The sequence below is a fragment of the Mastomys coucha genome, unplaced genomic scaffold (genome assembly GCF_008632895.1).
Source record: "Mastomys coucha isolate ucsf_1 unplaced genomic scaffold, UCSF_Mcou_1 pScaffold5, whole genome shotgun sequence".
Lineage (NCBI taxonomy): Eukaryota > Metazoa > Chordata > Mammalia > Rodentia > Muridae > Mastomys > Mastomys coucha.
The window spans coordinates 23,300,293-23,319,699 of NW_022196911.1; the positions used below are offsets into that span (position 1 = coordinate 23,300,293).

Here is a 19,407-nt window from a genome sequence, read left to right on the forward strand (position 1 = left end):
CTGGCCTCAAACTCAGACATCCGCCTGCCTCTGCCTCCCAAGTGCTGGGATCAAAGGCGTGCGCCACCACCCCCCAGCCATTGTGCCTTTTTTTTTATTCCAGTTATTTTTAGACCTGGTCTCATTATGTAGCCCAGGCTGATCATCAACCCAAGATCCCCTTGCTTCTGCCCCCTGAGTGCTGGGGCTAGAGGGGCCTGCACTGCTACATCCAGTTATGTCTCCTGGCCTCTGTGGGCATTGTATGCACATGGTGCACATACCTACATGCATAAGTAAATCTTTTAAAAAATACATACACACTTTAAAAATAAAATTTAAAAAAAAGAGTGGTCAAGAAATAATCCCAGCACTTGGGAGGCAGAGGCCGGTGGATTTCTGAGTTCAAGGCCAGCCTGGTCTACACAGTGAGTTCCAGGACAGCCAGGGCTACATAGGGAAACCCTGTCTCAAAAAATAAATAAATAAATAAACAAACAAACTAAACTGTACGCTTTAAGAGGATGTGGTACTGTGTGATGTAATCTTAGCATTTGGGGGCTGAGGTGGTTGGGTTCTTAGTTGCAGGCAATAAGGCGATGTCTGAAAAAATAGCAGGAAGTCGAGTAGAGAGCAAAGGCATTCTTGCTTGTGCTTCACCACCTTTGCGGAATCCTGGGTTTCTTTCCACTTCTGGACCCATCAGGTTCTGGTGGTGCCTAGTAGCTCTTTCCAAAAGACCCGATAATGGTGCTGGCTGCTGCTGCTCCTCCTCCTCTTTTTGTTGTTTTGGGTTTCTATGAAGCCCTGGCTGTTCTGGAACTGTCTGTGTAAACTAGGCTAGCAGTGAACTCACATATCTATCTACCTGCCTCGGCCTCCCAATTTGCTGGGATTTAAAGGCACGTGCCACTGTTCTGAGCCCTCTGCGTTTGCTTCTTTCCCAGGATTTGGAAGCAGAATGACTGACAACGAGGAACTTAAAGTTGAAGAGCCTAATGCAACTACTTGGCCTGTCATCATCAGAGTAGAGTCCCAGACAGAGAAACCTGGAGTCGCAGGAGAGCCTCTCACACAGACTGTAGGGCAGGAGACGAGCAGCGCTGATCCTGGAGGTACCCCTGCTGACAGCCGTGAAGTTGTGGAGGTTAGAGGAGCTGCAGATGCCCCAGAGACCCAGGCGGAGATGCAGTTCATATGTACATATTGTGGGGTGAACTTCCAGCAGATGTCCCATCTGCAGGCCCACCATATACAATCTCACCCCAACTTGCAACACCCAAGCTCTCGACCCTTCCGGTGTCTGTGGTGCGGCAAGACTTTTGGACGCAGCTCCATCCTCAAGCTGCACACACGCACGCACACAGACGAGCGGCCGCACGCCTGCCATCTCTGCAGCCGCCGCTTCCGCCAGAGCTCGCACCTGACGAAGCACTTGCTAACGCATTCCTCTGAGCCTGCCTTCCGATGCGCTGAGTGTAACCAGGGCTTCCAGCGGCGCTCCAGCCTCATGCAGCACCTGCTGGCACATGCCCGGGAACAAAATCCCACGCCAAACCCAGAAGGCAAGACAAAAGTGCCAGAGGTGGCAGCTGTCCTCTGCTCCCACTGCGGCCAGACCTTCAAGCGGCGCTCTAGCTTAAAGCGTCACCTGCGCAACCATGCCAAGGACAAGGACCATCAGTCCTCGGAAGACCCTGGCAGCCTTAGCTCTCGCCAGGAGAGTAAACAGTATGTGTGCAGTGACTGCGGCAAGGCCTTCCGACAAAACGAGCAACTAATGATCCACAGGCGAGTCCATACCCGTGAACGACCCTTCTCCTGCCAGGTCTGTGGCCGCTGCTTCACCCAAAATTCCCAGCTGATCAGCCACCAGCAGCTGCACACAGGTGAGAAGCCCCACGCCTGTCCTCAGTGCGGCAAACGCTTTGTGAAACGAGCTGGCCTTGCTCGGCATCTGTTGACCCACGGTAGCCTCCGGCCTTACCACTGTGGCCAATGTGACAAAAGCTTCCGTCAAATGCGAGACCTGACCCGCCACCTACGCTGCCACTCGGGGGAGAAGCCCTGCCGATGCAACCAGTGCGGAGAGGGGTTCACCCAGAATGCCCACCTGGCACGCCACCAACGCATCCACACAGGGGAGAAGCCCCATGCCTGTGACATCTGTGGTCACCGCTTCCGTAACAGCTCCAACTTGGCCCGCCACCGCCGCAGCCACACTGACGAACGGCCCTATAGCTGTCCAACCTGCGGCGGCAGATTCCGGCGCAATGCCCACCTGCAGCGCCACCTGATCACACACACAGGGTCAAAGCAAGAAATGGAAGTCCCCCAGGAGTGCCCTGAGTGTGGCAAGAGCTTCAATCGCAGCTGCAACTTGCTGCGCCACCTGCTGGTTCACACAGGTGCAAGGCCTTACTCCTGTGCTCTGTGTGGTCGCGGCTTCACCCGAAATTCACACCTGCTGCGCCACCTGCGAACCCATGCCCGGGAGACCCTGTACTAGCTTCACCCATGTCCCGGCAACCTTGTCCCATGTGCACCTCCCTGCATGAATAAGATTCCCTGTGGTGTCCCCTTCACACATCTCCTGGTTCCTCCACGCTCAGCCTCCCCACCGTTTACCTCTTCCCCTGACTCCAGGAATTTGTTTTTAGAGTTTTTAAGTAAAGCTGCCTTCTCAAAATTGGTCCTTTTGATTTTTTTTCCTATCTTTTATGGGAACAAGGTATTATGTAGCTTGGGGTAACCTTGAATTTCTGGTCTTTCTGCCTATACCTTCTGAGTATTTGGATTAGAGATATATGCCACCATGTATGGTTTATGCAGTGCTGGGCATCAAACCTAGGATCTTCAAGGCAAACGTCCAACCTACTGAACTCCTTCCTCTGGATTCTGAGGATTCAACCCTTGTGCCATAGCACTGAGCTATCTCTCCTGTTCTAACTTTTGCTGAAGACCAGCAAAGTGCCATCAATCACCACATTCCCCTCTGTGCCGTGGTTCCATCTCCTTCATAACTGCAGAAGGTCCTCTAGCAGATGAAAGGGTGAGGGTGACCAACAGTGACAACCAGCTGTGGGCAGAAGTCCAGCACTGTCACCCTGGGCTTTCCTTGGGCCTCTTCCTAGAATCAGTGTTAGCCCACACAACATCCCGGGCTTCCCGTGGCTCTAGAAACTTGTTAAACTAGAATCCAGGGTTAAGTGGGATACGCTAGGAAACTTGGTGTAGTCATTGTGATTTTCCCAACCAAGCATGCCAGCAATTGAACAAAATCTGCTAGCAAGGCAAAGGCTGTCTGTGGAGACTGGCTAACCATCCATAATCCTGATTCAATGCTGGTTTGAGCACAGGTCCTATACTTGGATGTCACACATCAGGAAGTCTCAGCCACCTGTAAATCAGGTGACTTATGGTAAAAATTAGGATTGAAAAAAGGAAAAAGTGCAATGGTGGTGCACACACACTTTTAATCCTTGCGCTCAGGAGGCAGAGGCAGGTGGATTTCTGAATTCAAGGTCAGCCTGGTCTACAGAGTGAGTTCCAGGACAGCCAGGGCTACACAGAGAAACCCTGTCTCAAAAAAAAAAAAGAAGTGAGAAATCTGGATGTAGAATTTGTGTCAGGCTCCTTTCCTGTTTAGGTGACTGGCTACTTCTCAAGGAAAAGGCTGAGTAGTTTTTCCTGGGAGACTTCCCCTGAAACTCTGCTACTTCAGAGCAAGAACTAAGTAAGCTCTACCCAGGACTGGAGCAAGAGCGGACCATACAGAATGGGGGAAGTACAAAGTGTGTGTGTGTGTGTGTGCGTGTGCGTGTGCGTGTGCGTGCATGTGTGCCTCCTGCCTCCACTCCCAGAGTGTGGTTGCGATCACAGTTGTGTGTAACTTCCCTTGGCTCTCTTTTTAAAAAAGATTTATTTATTTTACTTATATGAGTATACCTTAGCTGTCTTTAGACACTCCAGAAGAGGGCATCAGATCCCATTACAGATGGTTGTGAGCCACCATGTGGTGGCTTGGAATTGAACTCAGGACCTCTGGAAGAGCAGTCAGTGCTCTTAACTGCTGAGCCATCTCTTCAGCCCTTAGTTAATTTTCTATTGCTCTGATAAAACAGCATGACCAAAGCAGCTTACAGAAGAGTTTATTTTGTGCTTATTGTTCCAGAGTGTTAAAATCCATGATGGAAGAGCATGGCTCAGTGGTTAAGAGCACTGACTTCTCTTCCAGAGGTCCTGAGTTCAAATCCCAGCAACCACATGGCGGCTCACAACCATCTGTAAAGGGATTCGATGCCCTCTTCTGGTGTGCCTGAAGAGAACAACAGTGTATTCACATAAAATAAATAAAGTCTTTTTTAAAAAAAGAATTCAAACCCATAAGCTGGTAAGGACTTCTGTCTTTCAAACCCCCATACCTGGGAAGGTATAAAAGAACTATAAAGTATTCACCCCAAGCAATGTCGATGCAAAAACACGGGACCTCAACAGGAATGGGGAAGAGTTTACTCTGGAGCCAAATATGAATAACTATGGCCTAGGAGCTCAGGTTCTATTCCCAATTTCTAGTGAAAGAAGTCATAAATCGGGATACTTTGGAAACACATCATGGTGAGGTGGAGAGGCACATATTCCCATGACTCACTTTCCCCTCCACTGATGAAGTCTATCATGACCCTCTAGCCCCATGCTTTGTACCTACTGTGATCCCACCTCTCCAAACAGTCACCATGAGCATTCTTTCCATAACAAGAGCTACTGGTGAAGCATCCTCACACTCACTGACCCTCCCAAGAGGGCAGTGATGATGACAACCTTTGCTGTTCTCTGAGAGCGTCACAACCCACAGGTGTTCTCTGTCCCTGTAACCACTAGTGATCTTATTTGGCCTTCAGCTGCCCTCAAAAGTTGGAATGGGCATGGGTCATAGGTCAGACATGGGATACAATGAGAGGAAACTAAGCTGAGAGCTAGGCACCTGCTCCCACTTACATACATCAGGAACCACTTACTTCCTAAGAGGCAGGGGAGGAAAATACGCACAGAGCAGACAATCCAGTCCTGTCTCCAATCTCTTCAAAAAAGCCTGAAAAAGCCTGTCTAAATGAACAAAAACAGATGGGTCCCCTCCCATTGTCTGTTTCAAGAGACACTCGTGTTCCTTGACTTAATGGTCTGGGTGACCCAGGGCCCAGCTCTGGACTTACACTGCTTTTGATCAATGTTTAATATAATGTTTGACTCTATAAGCAATCACAGATTTGATTAAAATTAATATATTAGTCTTTGTTGACTTTTTTCCACTCAAATGTTTATATTTCATCTACTTTGAACAATCAAGAAAGACAGGATCTCCAAAGCCTTCCCAAGATTAGAGACTTTGAAACAATACAGTGCACACTGGGCAAGGGAGACAGACGGCTGTCAGGGCAGGGCCATCTTCATGGGGCTGCTCTCTTCAAGTCTCAAATCTCTTTAATCAGGTAGTCCTTGTCAGCCAACTGCCCATCATCTGTCCTCATCTGTCCTTTCTTTCTGGAAGCTGCTCAGAAACTCAATGAGTTTGGGCTGATTTTTTAACAGAATCTCCACGATAGGCTGTGTTTTGTGGGGGCTGGCCACAAACATCTTACGACATGGAAGGCTTTAAATTGGATGTCTGAACTTATTCTCAAAGCAGGTTCATCATCAGTTTCAGGTTCTCTGGCTTGCTGATGTACTTGGTCATAACGGTGAAGTTGTGGCTCTCAAGGATCAGCTCACCTAGCAACTTTAAAGATCGTCTCTTTGTCACATAGTTCTCAGATTGCAGCAGTTTCTCGTCGTCTTCAAAAACAGTGTCATAATTTCCTTCTAAGAGGTCTGCTAGCAACACTTTATGTCTGGTTAACAAATCCTTAAAAGTAGCGAAGGCATCTGAAGCGATATCAAACGTGGACAGCACCACATACTTGAAGAAATCTCTGAGCTGATTAGAAAAGAAGATGTTATGGCAAGTGGCTCATGTCGAATATACTCTCATAGCATAATCCACAGTGCGAGGCAGTCTGTGGGACCTCAGAGCCTTTGAGAAGTACAAACAGGATGCGAGGATGAGAACTGTAGGACACCATGTCCCAATCTGTCTTCTCAGGATGTTGTTGAATATCTGGGTCACATCTTTCCGCTGAGTGTCACCAGCGACCCACTGCTGTGGAGCTCCTGTGCCAGCTGAGCCACTGCTACTGAGCCACTCTGGGGGGCTCCTTGTCATCTGTTCCACACAGAACTTCCCTCATTGCTTGCAGAGATTTTGACACTTTGTCAGGAGCTTTGTCTGTCTTTTTGTCTTGCTTTTCCAAAGTGGCCAGGTTGTCTTTCAGAATTTTGACATTTTTTTTTCATATAAAAATCTCTTCTTCCAATGTGGACTGCTTAGGTACCCTTGTCTTCTGCGAACCTGTCCCAGTGCTTGCAGCTTTCAGTCACTGGTCAGTGCAGTTACTGCTCTCCTTTAGTATGCTGCCCTTGCACGAAGAACATATAAGCCACCAATCTGGAGTCTGCATATTCACTTTCCAAGCAGCCACTACAGGTTTAAACTAAACCTTAGCTCCTGATGTTCCTTCTGCTTCATGGTGGATGTTTATTGGAGCAAAGTGCGCGACACCACTCCCATAAATCTGGTTTTCAAAGCCCATGGCTCAGGAACCCATAGGCCAGAGGGAAGAAAATAATATTGTTAACTTGTTATATGGACATGTTGTCAAACTGCCCTCTAAATATTTATGGTTATGCTCACAGGCATTCCAAGAAACTTCTCTATACAATGGGCAGCAGTTAATGCTGAGACTCAAAGCTAGCCAACATGGTAAGAAGTGGTGCTCATCCCTAAACGGGACATCCTTAGCCCCAGACTAAGGCTCTGAGAGCATCGAGGAAGAGGGATGGGAAGAAGGGAGGAGCAGAAGGGTGGGAAAGAGCTGCGAAACGCTGGTTTCTGCACATGGCCACCGCACAGATGAATTCACTGCATCTCCACTTGTCCTCGAAAGTACAAGGTCAAGCCAGTGAGAGCAGAGGCACAAGACTGTCATTGTTAGTGCTTTAAAAGATATCAGAATGCTCTAAGCCACACCTGTCCCCCTACCTTCCTGACCTCCATTGTTAGGCCACCCCTCTGCCTGCCTTCACCAGGCCTGCAGCACCAGGAACATTCAGATTAGATCCCTTTCCTGCCCCATTCCCCTGCCCACTAAGTACCCCTGGACATGCCCAGTTGCCCAGCAGGCAGTACTAACTGGACTCAAGGTGTTACAAAATGAAAATTAATCAATCAATTACTTAAAAGGAGAGGAAGGGGTGGTGTTTGAGGTACTTGGGATAGAAGGGAGAAAGAAGCCGAGAGAGTGAGCAATCGAGATATGTGGTGGTGTAGAGGGCTCAGTGGTTAAGAGCATTTGCTACCCTTCCAGAGGGCCTCGTCTCTGTTCACAGCATCTGCATGGTGGCTCACAACAGCCTGAAGCTCCCATTCTAGGGAATCCAGTACCCCCTCCACAGGCACCTCTCCATACACAGACAGGCTGATGTAGCCCGAGCGGTCCTCTCGCCGGGAAGAAGACACGCGGACACTAGGTTCCTTCTGCAGCAACTGTTTATTTGTCTCCATCCATAGTGAAAAAAGGGGTCGAACCCAAAATCCGCACTGCTTATATACACCACAGTGCAGGGTATCTGCCCACAGCATGGCGTGTCTGCTCATGATTGGCTGTTCGCTCATTACCCTACTTAACGCCCCGGGATGGGCCGTGACATGGCGTCTTTTCACTCTACACTCATGCTCAAACAGTTGTTTAGGCGCCATCTTGCCATGGCGAATACCTCTCAAGATTCACGGCTCCCCACAGGCTGACACCCTAATATATATAAGAAAAGATTAGTTTTAAAAAACTTTAGGGCTGAAGAGATGGTTCAGCAGGTAAAAGCACTGTGATCTTCCAGGAGATCTGTGTTCAATTGCTAGCACCCACACTAGGTCTTACAACCATCTGTAATTCCAGTTCAGGGGATCCAATACCCCCTATGGCTTCCACAGACACAAGACATATACACGGGACACAGACGTACTTGCAAGCACAACACCCATATATACAACATAAAAAGTAATAAAAGTCATTTAAACAAGAAGCAATGTGAAAGTTATAGGAGTAAATGTATTTTGGATGAATCGGGCTTTAAGAAAGGAAACTTTTGTAAAATGTTTAGAGTTTATCTATTTTATTATTTTATGTGTAAAAGTATTTTGCCTGAATGTATATAAGTGAACCACATAAACACGTGGTGCCTGCAGAGGTCAGAACAGTGTGTCAGATGCTCTGGGTCACACATATATAGGTTGGTAGTGAGCCACTGGGCAGGTGCTAGGAACTGAACTTAGTCTTTTTTTTTTTTTAAGATTTATGTATTTATTTTATGTATATGAGTACACCATTGCTCTCTTCAGACACACCAGAAGAAGGCATCAGATCCCATTACAGATGGTTGTGAGCCACCATGTGGTTGCTGGAGATTGAACTCAGGTCCTCTGGAAGAGCAGTCAGTGCTCTCAACCACTGAGCCATCTCTCCAGCTCCCGAACCTAGTCTTAACCGCTGCCATTTCTCCAGTCCAGGATTTTAGGAGCACTGACAGCTTGCCCAGAGGTCTTGAGTTCAATTCTCAGCAACCACATGGTGGCTCACAACCATCTGTAGTGGGATCTGGTGTGTCTGAAAACACTGATAGTGTACTCATAAATAAAATTAGTAAATAAATTTTTTCTCAAAATCAAGGTGCAAAATATAACACTAAAAGAAAAAAAGATCCAGGACAGCCAGGGCTATACAGAGAAACCCTGTCTCGAAAAAATCAAAAAGAAAAAAAAGAAAGAAAGAAAGAAAAAGAAAAGGAAGAAAGAAGGGATTTTTGCATGGTAAATTAAGCTTTTGTCCTAAATTAAATGATTCTCCCCCGACACACACACACACACACACACACACACACACACAGAGAGAGAGAGAGAGAGAGAGAGAGAGAAAGAGAGAGAGAGAGAGGAAAGGAACAGCCAGCTATGTAGACCACACTGGCCTCAAATTCAGACTTTAAGAGCCAGAGGCTTTCTAAGAGGTAGTGGGTTCATGCATGCATTTTAAAGATACTGGAAATAAGCCTGTGGAACCTAAGGTGGCAGTTCACCAAATCCAAATCACTTCACATTATAGTTCATCAGCTGGAGAAGGTGTATGTGGACTTGATCGGAGGCACAAAAGAAAAGAATCTGAAAGGACCAGTGTGCATGCCTGCAAGGCACTGAGACTCACTACAAGAAAAACACCTTGACACAGCAGCTGTGGCAGGTAGGGGAGCAAGACCACAGCAGACAACCGAGCATGTCATTACAGAATGGGGTTGGTCCTGGGCTCACCATGCAGGGGAGGAGAGCTGGGGCCAAGGAACTGCCCATGGGCAGCAAACAGGATACAAACAGGATGTCGGTGCTTGGAGTACTGGTAAGGTGGTGCTCAACAGCCTGGAGCCCTCGTGGGTCCCGTCAGCAAACACGCCACCCAACCCCACCATCACCCTGACTCTGAACAGCAGCAGAATGTCTGAGATAAAGAGAGGTTCACTTTCTGCACTAAGTCTCCTTGAGGTATTTCCATGGTCCATGCTGCCACCAAAGGCCTTGTTGGTGTCCATGGTCGTCAGTGCTGCAGCCAGAAGCCATGCTGAGATCTGTGTTCCATGCTGCCACAGGAGGCACTGTTGATGTCCAATGATCAGTGCTGTCACTGGAAACCACGCTGATGTTGATATCTCTGCCACCAGAGACCATGCCCATGATGTGGAAGCCCATGCTGCGTTGATGCTGCATCGATGCTGCGTCAATGCTGCCCTCGATGCCTGCTATGGGCAAGGAAGCTTCTTTTGCCCTGGTAGCCATGACTGCAGTCCCATAGCTGAGAACGAGAGGCATTAAAACATTCTGTGACCCCCCCACCACCACCAAATAGTGCAGACAAGAAGCCATTGAAGAAGTTCCTTAAAAACTCTGATAGGGATGCTGAAGTGTAGCTCTTCATGGTCGATGGCTGCTGGTGGGGGTAGGTGGAGAAGGAATCAGTTTTCTTTAAGATTCTGGCCACTGGGAGTTTGACTGTGCTCCACTGAGTATATTGGCAACTCAAACCCGACTTGGTATGGGCTTTTTTGGGGGTGGGGGTGGGCCTGGAAGAAATAGGAAGTAAGTGTGACTGGGGGTACATTGTATGACTTTTCCAAATAATTAAAGAAAAATACTATGTTATGGAGAAACACCTTGTGTTGAAGGGTCCAAGACATGAGATTATTTCCAAATGAGCATGCACAAGCGACTTGTTGACTTACACAGTCCTTCGGAGACTGTGAAATATAATTTCCTTCAGTAGTGAACCAGGAGAGGAGGTTGAAGTCACTACTGCAGCTGCCTAAGTCAAATATTTTAATAAATTGACTTAATCAGTTTTTTTAAAAGCCAGAGGATCAGAGACTTTGCGTGAGATTTCTGTGAGAAGTAGTAACATCAGAGATACACCCATGAAGCCAGTTGAAATTTAATGTTTTGGAGGCGATATGACTGCAAGAGAATGTCACTGGGCAGTTGTGGCACACACCTTTGATCCCAGCACTCAGGAGGCAGAGGCAGGATCTCTGTGAGTTCAAGGCTGGCCTGGTCTACAGAGTGAGTTCCAGAACAGCCAGGGATAAACAAAGAAATCCTATCTTTAAAGTAAAAGAGAGGGAGAGAATCTCAAATTAGCTCCATCCATCCATGTTACATGTGAATGTTACACACATATCCATGTTACATGCACACATCCCAACTGTGCGAGTGGCAGTTGGCTCAGGAGGGTGGTATGCTCTGCCCAGCTAGATATGTCCTTCGATTGTGCGTCTGCATCTTGGTGTGTTCTCCAGTACATTGAAGAGATTATTTATTTGTGTTTGGGAGAGTGTATGCATACATATTTGCTTGTGAGTGGTATTACCTATGTGTGCAGGTGCATGTGTGCATATGTGTATGTAGAGGCCCAATTTGACAACAAATGTCTTCCCTGGTCATTCTTCATTTTATTCATCAAAGCAAGGTCTCTCAATTAAACCCCGAGCTCAGGGTCTCGACTAGTTTCAGCTTGCTATGGAATCCCCTTAAACGAAGGGCTTACAGGCAGCGCCCACACTCACTGCATACTTCCTGATGCTGGGAACTCTAACCTCCAATCCTTTCTTGTGCATCTATCCATTTGGGTAATCTCCCAGCTTCCTTACATGAATTCTAGGAAGCAAAGTCAGCTAGCTCTTCCAGCTTGTCAGGAAAGCATTTTACCAACTGAGCCTTCTCAGGCCTTCAGCAAAACTTTTACATCACTCTGGTCAATAGACACATTTACTCCTGAATGTACAGTCTGATGTTCCGGGAACAATACCCACATCAAAAAAGAAGTGAAAGGAAGAGAGGCATGTGCCCTGCACCAGACCAGAGAGGACCAGCAATCCCCAGAAGGTCCCTCTATGCTGACCCAGGACTGGGTGCTCACTGAGTACCTATGATCTGCCAGGCTCTCTGAGAACAGTAAATGAGAGTGAAGCCTTCCAGGCCTTACTACAAACCTAGCCCCACATGATAGCCATTGTTCCTATGTACACAAGATAGAGGTGATGTGGCCTTGGGAAGGCAAGACCTTGGAAGGACTTTGAAACTTTGGGCTACAAGAGCCCTTGAGCTTTGAGAGGTCAATGAGCTGTCCTGTAGGAGCTTGGGTGATAAGAATGTCAAAGGCACCCGGCAGTGGTGGCACACACCTTTAATCCCAGCACTTGGGAGGCAGAAGCAGAGGCAGGCAGATTTCTGAGTTCGAGGTCAGCCTGGTCTACAGAGTGAGTTCCAGGACAGCCAGGGCTATACAGAGAAACCCTGTCTCAAAAAACAAACAAACAAACAAAAATTCAAAGTCAAAGGCTCTGCAGATAATGGCGGGCTGACTGGTGAGTTCCAGAGGGAAGTAAAGGCTCTACCAGGCCATTTTTATAAAGATTTGTGGTGTCCAGTCAGATCGAGCTGAAAAATAAGCTGTTATTAACAAGAGACCAGAACCACTTGAGTAAAACTTTTGCTCTCCTGGGACAAGGGATGCTGGTCAGCTGGGGCTAAAGAATCAGTTGTAATTAGTAAGAGACCTATAACCAGGCAGTGGTGGTGCACACCTCTAATCCCAGCACTTGGGAGGCAGAGGCAGGTGAATCTTTGTGAGTCTGAGGTCAGCTTGGTTTAGAGTGAGTTTAAGGACAGCCAGGACTACAGAGAGAAACCCTGTCTCAAAAAACCACCTCCCCACCCCATCTCCAAAAAGAAGAGACCACTCTCATGGAGGTGAAATCTGGGAAGTGTTTCCTGAAAGTCAGTGCACAGAAGCCATGTTCCAAAGACAGTCAAAGCTGTGCCTCTTGCTGGCAGCCAAACTTGGTAGTAAAATAAGATCCACCCACACCAGGCAGTCCTGGTAAGGCTATGTATGTGCAGTGTTGGAGTTCCCGAAGAAAGCCCAGGATAAGCTACTGGTGCGAGTTTCAGCAGAAGAGCCCAGCATTCTGGAGGCTCCAATACCATGGGACGGCCACCAAGAGGATCAGGGACAGTGGAGTAGAGCCACTTTCTTCTAGACACCTGAGTGAGGCTGAGTGTGCTGCAGAGGGCGGAGCCAGAGACGGGACCCAAGCCCTTGAGAGGAGAGCAAAGGATCCCGAGTAAACCCCAGACATTGGACGTTGAGCTCTTTGTACAACTAGAGTTTGGTTTTGCTTTATTCCAACTGTGTCTGTGCCATCTTGAAGTAAGAAGGGAGGCTGCCCGTGTTTCTGACACCCCCACTACCCTGGGATCTACGACCGAGGCTTTAACTTCACCTCTCCTCAGAGACTCAGCTTCTTTCAGCAGGTACAAGGCCTCAGCTGCTCTCCATGACCTCCTCAGTCCCGCAACCCTCGACCCTTTAACACCAGCACCAGGTGGATGACTCTTTTGAATTCACAAGTCCCAGCAACCTGGGACACAGCCTTGCCCACCCAACAACCACAGCTCTGGGACAGCTTTTGTTACACAGGACAGGACTAGAGTAACTGGATAGATCAGGAAAAGAACTGGGGAGAAGGTACAGGGAGGGCCCAAGGATAGAGTCAAAGCAAGTGCACATAGCCTGAGTAAGGGGGCAAATTCAACTCTAGAATGTTCTCTGGAAAAGGCGAGGACTTGAGGTTTCAGGGCTCCAAGACAGTCTCCTTGCTGTTGTCCAGAACTAACCAGTTTTCTTGAAGGCAGAAGAAGCTGCTGACCTCACAATACCCCTCCCTCACCTTCTTTTGTTTGTTTGTTTTGTTTTGTTTTGTTTTCAAGACAAGGTTTCTCTGTGTAGCCCTGGCTGTCCTGGAACTCACTCAGTAGACCAGGCTGGCCTCGAATTCAGAAATCCGCCTGCCTCTGCCTCCCAAGTGCTGGGATTAAAGGCGTCCGCCCCCACTCCCCGGCTCCTCCCGAGCCTTTTAAGACTCCTGTAACCTCACAACAGCTGGGCCTCCCCTTCCTTTTAAAATCACCCTCCACACCCACCTCATCCAAGCCTGCAGCTTCTCCTGTGGAGCACAGTGACTGACATCTTATTCCTGCTGCCCTAGATCCATCAGTGCTCACAAGAAATGAAAGGCTTTCTCTGGGGGCTGGAGAGATGGCTCAGCAGTTAAGAGCACTGACTGCTCTTCCAAAGGTCCTGAGTTCAAATCCAAGCAACCACATGGTGGCTCACAACCATTTGTAACAAGATCTGACACGCTCTTTGGGTGTCTGAAGACAGCTACAGTGTACTTACATATAATAAATAAGTCTTTAAAAAAAAAAAGGCTTGACTTTTATGTATATGAGTGTTTCGCTTGCAAGTGTACCATACACCTACAGAGGTCAGAAAAGGGAATCAATAAGATCTCCTTGGACTGGAGTTAGCTACATTCTGATGCTGGGATCCAAAATGGAATCCTCTGCAAGTAGAGAGAACATTTCTCCAACCACTCCAATCATGTTTTGTTCTCTTTCCGAGTCAGGCCTAGTTCCCATTCCTCCGCCCCTCCCCCCATTATGGTAAAAAGCAAATGTGTGAGTTTAAGTAAATTAATTTGATTAAATCGTGGAGATAAAGAACACTTTAGAGCCTGTTGTAGTGGCATACATCTTTAATCCCAACCCTCCAGAGACAGAGGCCAGATTATCTCTGTATGAGGCCATCCTGGTCTACATAGACAGCTTCAGACCAGCCATCTTAAACAAACAAAACGCTGGAGGTGAAAAATACTAGAGTTTGTAACTGAGTATGAAATAGCAAAGCTGACCAAATCAGAAGCATGCGGCTCTACAGAAAAGTCAGTAAGTAACTCCGGTCTCAGGCTGAGGCTCTGATCGGAACGGAGGAGGCCTGTGAGGGAGTCACACAAGATGCTGCTGAACTTTCACACCCTCTCCTAACTCATCCAATTGTAACAGACTAAATGGTGGGTAAAATGGCTTCTCAAAAATCCTTCAGGCTCCAGCAGAGACCACCCTGTAGACCAGGAATTAGAGAGGCCAGGACAGCTGCACCTCGGTTGCTGTCCCCTGCTCGCCAGACTACCCCCTTGTGCCTGTACCTCCTTGAAGCTGCAGTTACATTGTCCCCACAATACTAGAACATTCAGCCTACATACCTCAATATATATATAATATTGAATATTCAATATATACTGAATACACATAATATTTCAATATTATATTTTGAGACATACATATAATACTTCGCTTTTGTGGGACCAACAATAGAATTATCCAAAAAGGAAGATCTGGTCCACCATGATTTAAGATGGAAATAAGGGCATATTACCCAATAAATATTCCACCTACCTCATAAATATTCATAAGCCCTCACTGGTTGAGTCTATTATGCCTTCTCCCCCACGTTAGGGTAGTCTACTTATCTCTCTTCAGAGTGCTTTGCTAGCTTGTTCTTTTTTTTTTTTAAGATTTATTTATTTTATGTATATAAGTACACTGTAGCTGTCTTCAGACACAGCAGAAGAGGGCATCTCATTACAGATGGTTGTGAGCCACCATGTGGTTGCTGGGAATTGAACTCAAGACCTCTGGAAGAGCAGTCAGTACTCTTAACCACTGAGCTATCTCTCCATCCCAAAGCTTGGTTCTTTTGCCTTACTAAATAAACTACTCAAACTGTCTATGCCTCTTGCCTGCACTCATTCCTAAGTACAGATTCCTGGCCCCATCCCCAGAATAAGGATTCAGGGTAAGGGAATGAGATCTTTATTCTTAAATACCCATGAGATGCTGGATGGTGGTGGTACACACTTTTGATCCCAGCACTCCATGGGTAGAGGCCCCAGATTTCTGAGTTCGAGGCCAACCTAGTTTATAGTGTGAGTTTCAGGACAGCCAAGACTACACAGAAAAACCCTGTCTCGAAAAAAAAAAATTCCCATGAGATTCTGTGTAGAAGCAATGATCTAAGTCCTGAATCTATGAGGAAGTTAGTCTGAAGGAAGCTACCTCCTATTTTTTCACTGCTCACCGTGTATCACTGGGCCCTCTGGGAGGGCTAGGATGGCAATTGCAGGGGCTGGAGCCCTGGCTCAGGGGTTAAAAGCTGCCCTTGTAGAGGGTCCAGCACCTCCTGCATCCTCGGGCTCCTGTGCTCACAGGCACACACCACACAGATGAAATGGCATCTCTGAGAGGGTCCTGTTCACGGCTTCCCAGCAGCATGTGCAGATGGGAGCCAATCAGTTCTGAGACGGAAGCTATGGCCACCTCAGTTGGTGACAGAGACAGGAATCATAAGATCCCTTTCAAGTGAATTGGGCAATCCTGAGGTGAGGGTGATGACCCTAGGTTGTGTTCTGGGATGAGGGTGACCTAAAATGAGATCAGCTGGGCCAAACATGGAGAAATCCCATCCACATCAACACTGATGTCAGTCAAGACTTGACGTACACCCTCAGAGGAGGTGGCAGTGCTTGGCCTAAGTCCCTACCCTGTGGCAGTGCCTGTAAAGGGACACAGAGGAAGTCGGACATGGTAAGGAGATTCAGGGACACATTCAGGGGCTAAAGGAGCCATGGGGGTCAATGTCCTGGTCCTGTTTAACACATCTAGTCAGTGGACAGTCACCAACCCACGGTGACCAGTAGGACTAGTTGTGAAGAATCAGTGGAGTGGGAATTCCCAAAAAGTCAGTCAGCTCAGCAGAAGGCAGCACATAACCTGAGTGTAGTGTCGCCTTGATTTGAGGAGCAATTGTCCAAGCTGCAGTTCTGGTGGGTTTCTAGTTCCAGTGGCTGTAGCGGGTGTGCCCCTCTTGGCAATGGAGAGGGTGCACACTGCCCCCTGGTGGCCACCCTCACTATGGCCCCAACAGAAAACAGGCTCAGTAACTCTTGAGGCGTCAGCAGGTTTCTCGCTAGGAATCCTGTGCTGTGTGCCTGTGTGCACAGCTGAGGCTCTGTGCATGTGAGAACAGATGGTGAGGCTCCGCAGCGTTTCACGACCCTACTACACTAAGTCCAGCTGCGGGAGACCTTGTCTCCCTTCTATATAGGAAGTCCACAAGGAAGGAACAGGTTTCAGCAAGAAAGGATGGCTCCAGCCAATAGAGGTAGGAGGGGCAGCAGGAAAGTCGACAGATGCTCTGAGGCTTGATTGAGCTCGCAGTGACAATCACAGCTTCGGGTTTCGGATGTTGTTTTCGGGGGACTGGTGACTCGAGGGTCAGAGTTGGGGGCAGGGCAGTCCAGCCACTCGGGCCCAATTGGCTGGGGGGAATCTAACTCAGATTTGACACTGCCCGCCGCAAAGCGCCAGAAATGGGAGCCCTTGAAAAAGTAAGTGTCACCTGTAGGGAAGAAGACACCTCAGAGTCTTGGTCTAAACCTGCCCCAAAGCCAATGCTCCTTTTTTCATTCCAATTCCCAGGATGCCCCCCATCTGCCATCCCCTCTTCTCCATGTTCCCCCTTCTTTTTTCTCTCCCAGGGATCACAATTTGCAAATGAGGACTTCCACCACACCTGTGTTGCTGATGGTGACATCGTCTGGGGCAAAGGGCGCCCCCTCCCAGAGACTCAGGGCGCGTGGGTAGCCAGGGTCGAGGCGCGCTGCCACCTCATCATACCGCCAGTACTTTTGGCCTCGGATCAGGTATGTCTTGCCATTGTGAGGCCATGAGAACACAGCATCCACTTCTTCTCCAGGAGGCAGGCCAAACTCTACCAGTGGCCGTGCTGTACCCTCAAGCTGCCGTTCCTGGAATACCCAGAACTGCGGGCCTGGAAGAAGGCCTGTTGGTAAGGGGGCGGGGAGGGTTCCCTAGACCTGCCCCATCCAGTACCCATGACCCTTACACACCGCTAAAGAGGATGATTCGGCCATCCAGGGGTCGGGCATAGGCAGCCTGGATGACTTTCACGTGGGTTGGCAGCCCCTCCCAAAAGCGGTGCAACCCAGCAGGGCGAGGTGATACCAGCTGCCCTGAGGGTTGGAGGCGCCAGAACCATGGGCCTGTAGGGGAAGAAAGAATAAGGGATGGAGATATGACATGGTAAGGGATCTTGTCCCTTCCCTAATGTCCCTCGGTCTGACCCAGTGAGTGGCTGGGCAAGGGGCTGCATCTTCCTGTCCCATAAAATGTATGCAGGGAGACTCTATATATCAAATAACCAGATATATGATGACCATTTCATGGCTTGCCTAGGGTTCCCTCCTTTCCCCCCACCCCAGCAATCCCACTTCTCAGGAAACTCTGCAGCCTGGGCATGTCACCAGAAGTAAGAAGCTATTTATGCAGATCCAAGGGCCATCCAAAGTGACTTTTACCTTTGAAGAAGAAAATTTCCCCTCGGATGTTGGCAACGGCATCAAAATTGCACTCACAGCGATCAGGCACAGGTATGGAGGGGCTGGGAAATACAGGGGAGTAAGCAGGAGGTAGGGCTCCCTGTTCCTTGCTCTTGACTACAGTCCAGCAAGGGAAGAGTGCTTCCCATCGATGCCTCTTGTGTGCCTGTGTGGATGGCGGTGCACATGCATCTGTATGTGTGTGAGCCAAAGGTTGAGAAAACCTGTTTTCCTCCATTGCTGTTCACCTTGTGTTTCTTGGGTTTGTGTTTGCCTCTCTGTGCAGTCCTGGCTGTCCTGGAACTTGTAGGCCAAGCAGATCTTGAACTCACAGAGATCTGCCTCCCTCTGCCTCCCTGGGTGATGGGATTATAGATCTACACCTCTGACTTTCCCATGGGTCCACATGATTGCACAGCAAACACTGTACTAAAGGGGCCATCTTCCCAGTCTTTTTTTTTTTTTTAAATTATATTTGTGTATGCCACCTGTGTGGGGGTGTGAGAGGGTCACAAGGTGTCTCATGCTACAGAGCTGGAGCTCCAGGTGGTTGTGGGCCTCTTGAAGCAGGTGCTGGGAACTCCACTTGGATCCTCTGATAGAGCAGCAAGTGCTCTTAAACACTGAACCATCTCTCCAACACTCCCGGCCCCTTTTAATGAAGGACACTGAGCCAGCGAGCTGGTCACACAGCTGTTAGGGTACTTACCTGTCAGGGGGCATGACTGGAGGCTGGGGAGGTGGAGCCAGGGGTTTCCTTGTGGGCCTGGCATTCGGAGTTTGGGACACTTTCCCTGTGGGGAAGAGTCAGACAGACATGGGTCCCCTGGATGTGCTGTATAGGCCACAAGGAAGCTAGACCTGGGGCTGGTTCAGGGCGTCCCCCTTCCCATACCATAGAGCTGCTGCAATCCATCACGGTCATCCTGAGACAAACGGTATGTGCTAGGGTCACCTACTGGGCCCTGGTAGAAGGGCCTCATAATGGAGTTGGGCGCAGAAGAGTGGCCAAGGCCTAGGGCATGGCCAAATTCATGAACTGCCACTGCAAATAGGTCGATTCCTTCACCACCTGGAGAGAGAAGACCGAGGGCTGATGCTGAGGCCATCCGGCACTGGGAGCACAAGGATTGGGGCCCAGTGACCCAGGAGACTCCGGAGCTCCCTCTGCTCTGCCTGGCCCTTCCTCAGCGGGATCCTACATTCCCACAACCATTCAGTGAATATTTTTGAATAGCTCTTTTTGGCAGTAGTGACATTGGGATATAGGATGAAAGAAACCTAAAAGAAGGGCAGAAGGCCTGGGCAGTAGTAGCGCATGCCTTTAATCCCAGCACTTGGGAGGCAGAGGCAGGTGGATTTCTGAGTTCAAGGACAGCCTGAGTTCTACAGAGTGAGTTCCAGGACAGCCAGGGCTACACAGAGAAAACTTGTCTCGAAAAA

At 48.6% G+C, this 19,407-nt stretch overlaps 2 protein-coding genes and 2 pseudogenes across 5 annotated transcripts in view; 2 read left to right on the forward strand and 2 right to left on the reverse strand.

The window, feature by feature from the left end:
* Zscan10 (zinc finger and SCAN domain containing 10) overlaps positions 1–2,670 on the forward strand; it is a 9,937-nt gene extending 7,267 nt beyond the window's left edge. For 2 of the 4 annotated variants that reach the window (XM_031352006.1, XM_031352007.1), the window contains exons 6-7: positions 927–1,126; positions 1,223–2,670. In XM_031352006.1, coding sequence (XP_031207866.1) covers positions 927–1,126; positions 1,223–2,488 — 1,466 coding nt within the window. In that variant the 3' untranslated portion in view covers positions 2,489–2,670. Of the gene's footprint in view, positions 1–926 lie in introns of all 4 variants that reach the window. The other 2 variants (XM_031352004.1, XM_031352008.1) reach the window with 1 other exon arrangement.
* Positions 2,671–5,426: 2,756 nt separating this feature from the next.
* Positions 5,427–6,359, reverse strand: LOC116077446 (annotated as a pseudogene).
* A 2,788-nt stretch (positions 6,360–9,147) lies between these two features.
* On the forward strand, positions 9,148–10,476 carry LOC116077450 (annotated as a pseudogene).
* A 4,827-nt stretch (positions 10,477–15,303) lies between these two features.
* The window catches only part of Mmp25 (matrix metallopeptidase 25), a 13,789-nt gene continuing 9,685 nt past the window's right edge, over positions 15,304–19,407 (reverse strand). Inside the window, exons 5-10 of the mRNA XM_031351936.1 lie at positions 18,860–19,036; positions 18,674–18,758; positions 17,944–18,026; positions 17,476–17,628; positions 17,139–17,396; positions 15,304–16,964 (exon numbers count right to left, since the gene is read on the reverse strand). Coding sequence (XP_031207796.1) covers positions 16,696–16,964; positions 17,139–17,396; positions 17,476–17,628; positions 17,944–18,026; positions 18,674–18,758; positions 18,860–19,036 — 1,025 coding nt within the window. The 3' untranslated portion in view covers positions 15,304–16,695. The remainder of the gene's footprint in view (positions 16,965–17,138; positions 17,397–17,475; positions 17,629–17,943; positions 18,027–18,673; positions 18,759–18,859; positions 19,037–19,407) is intronic.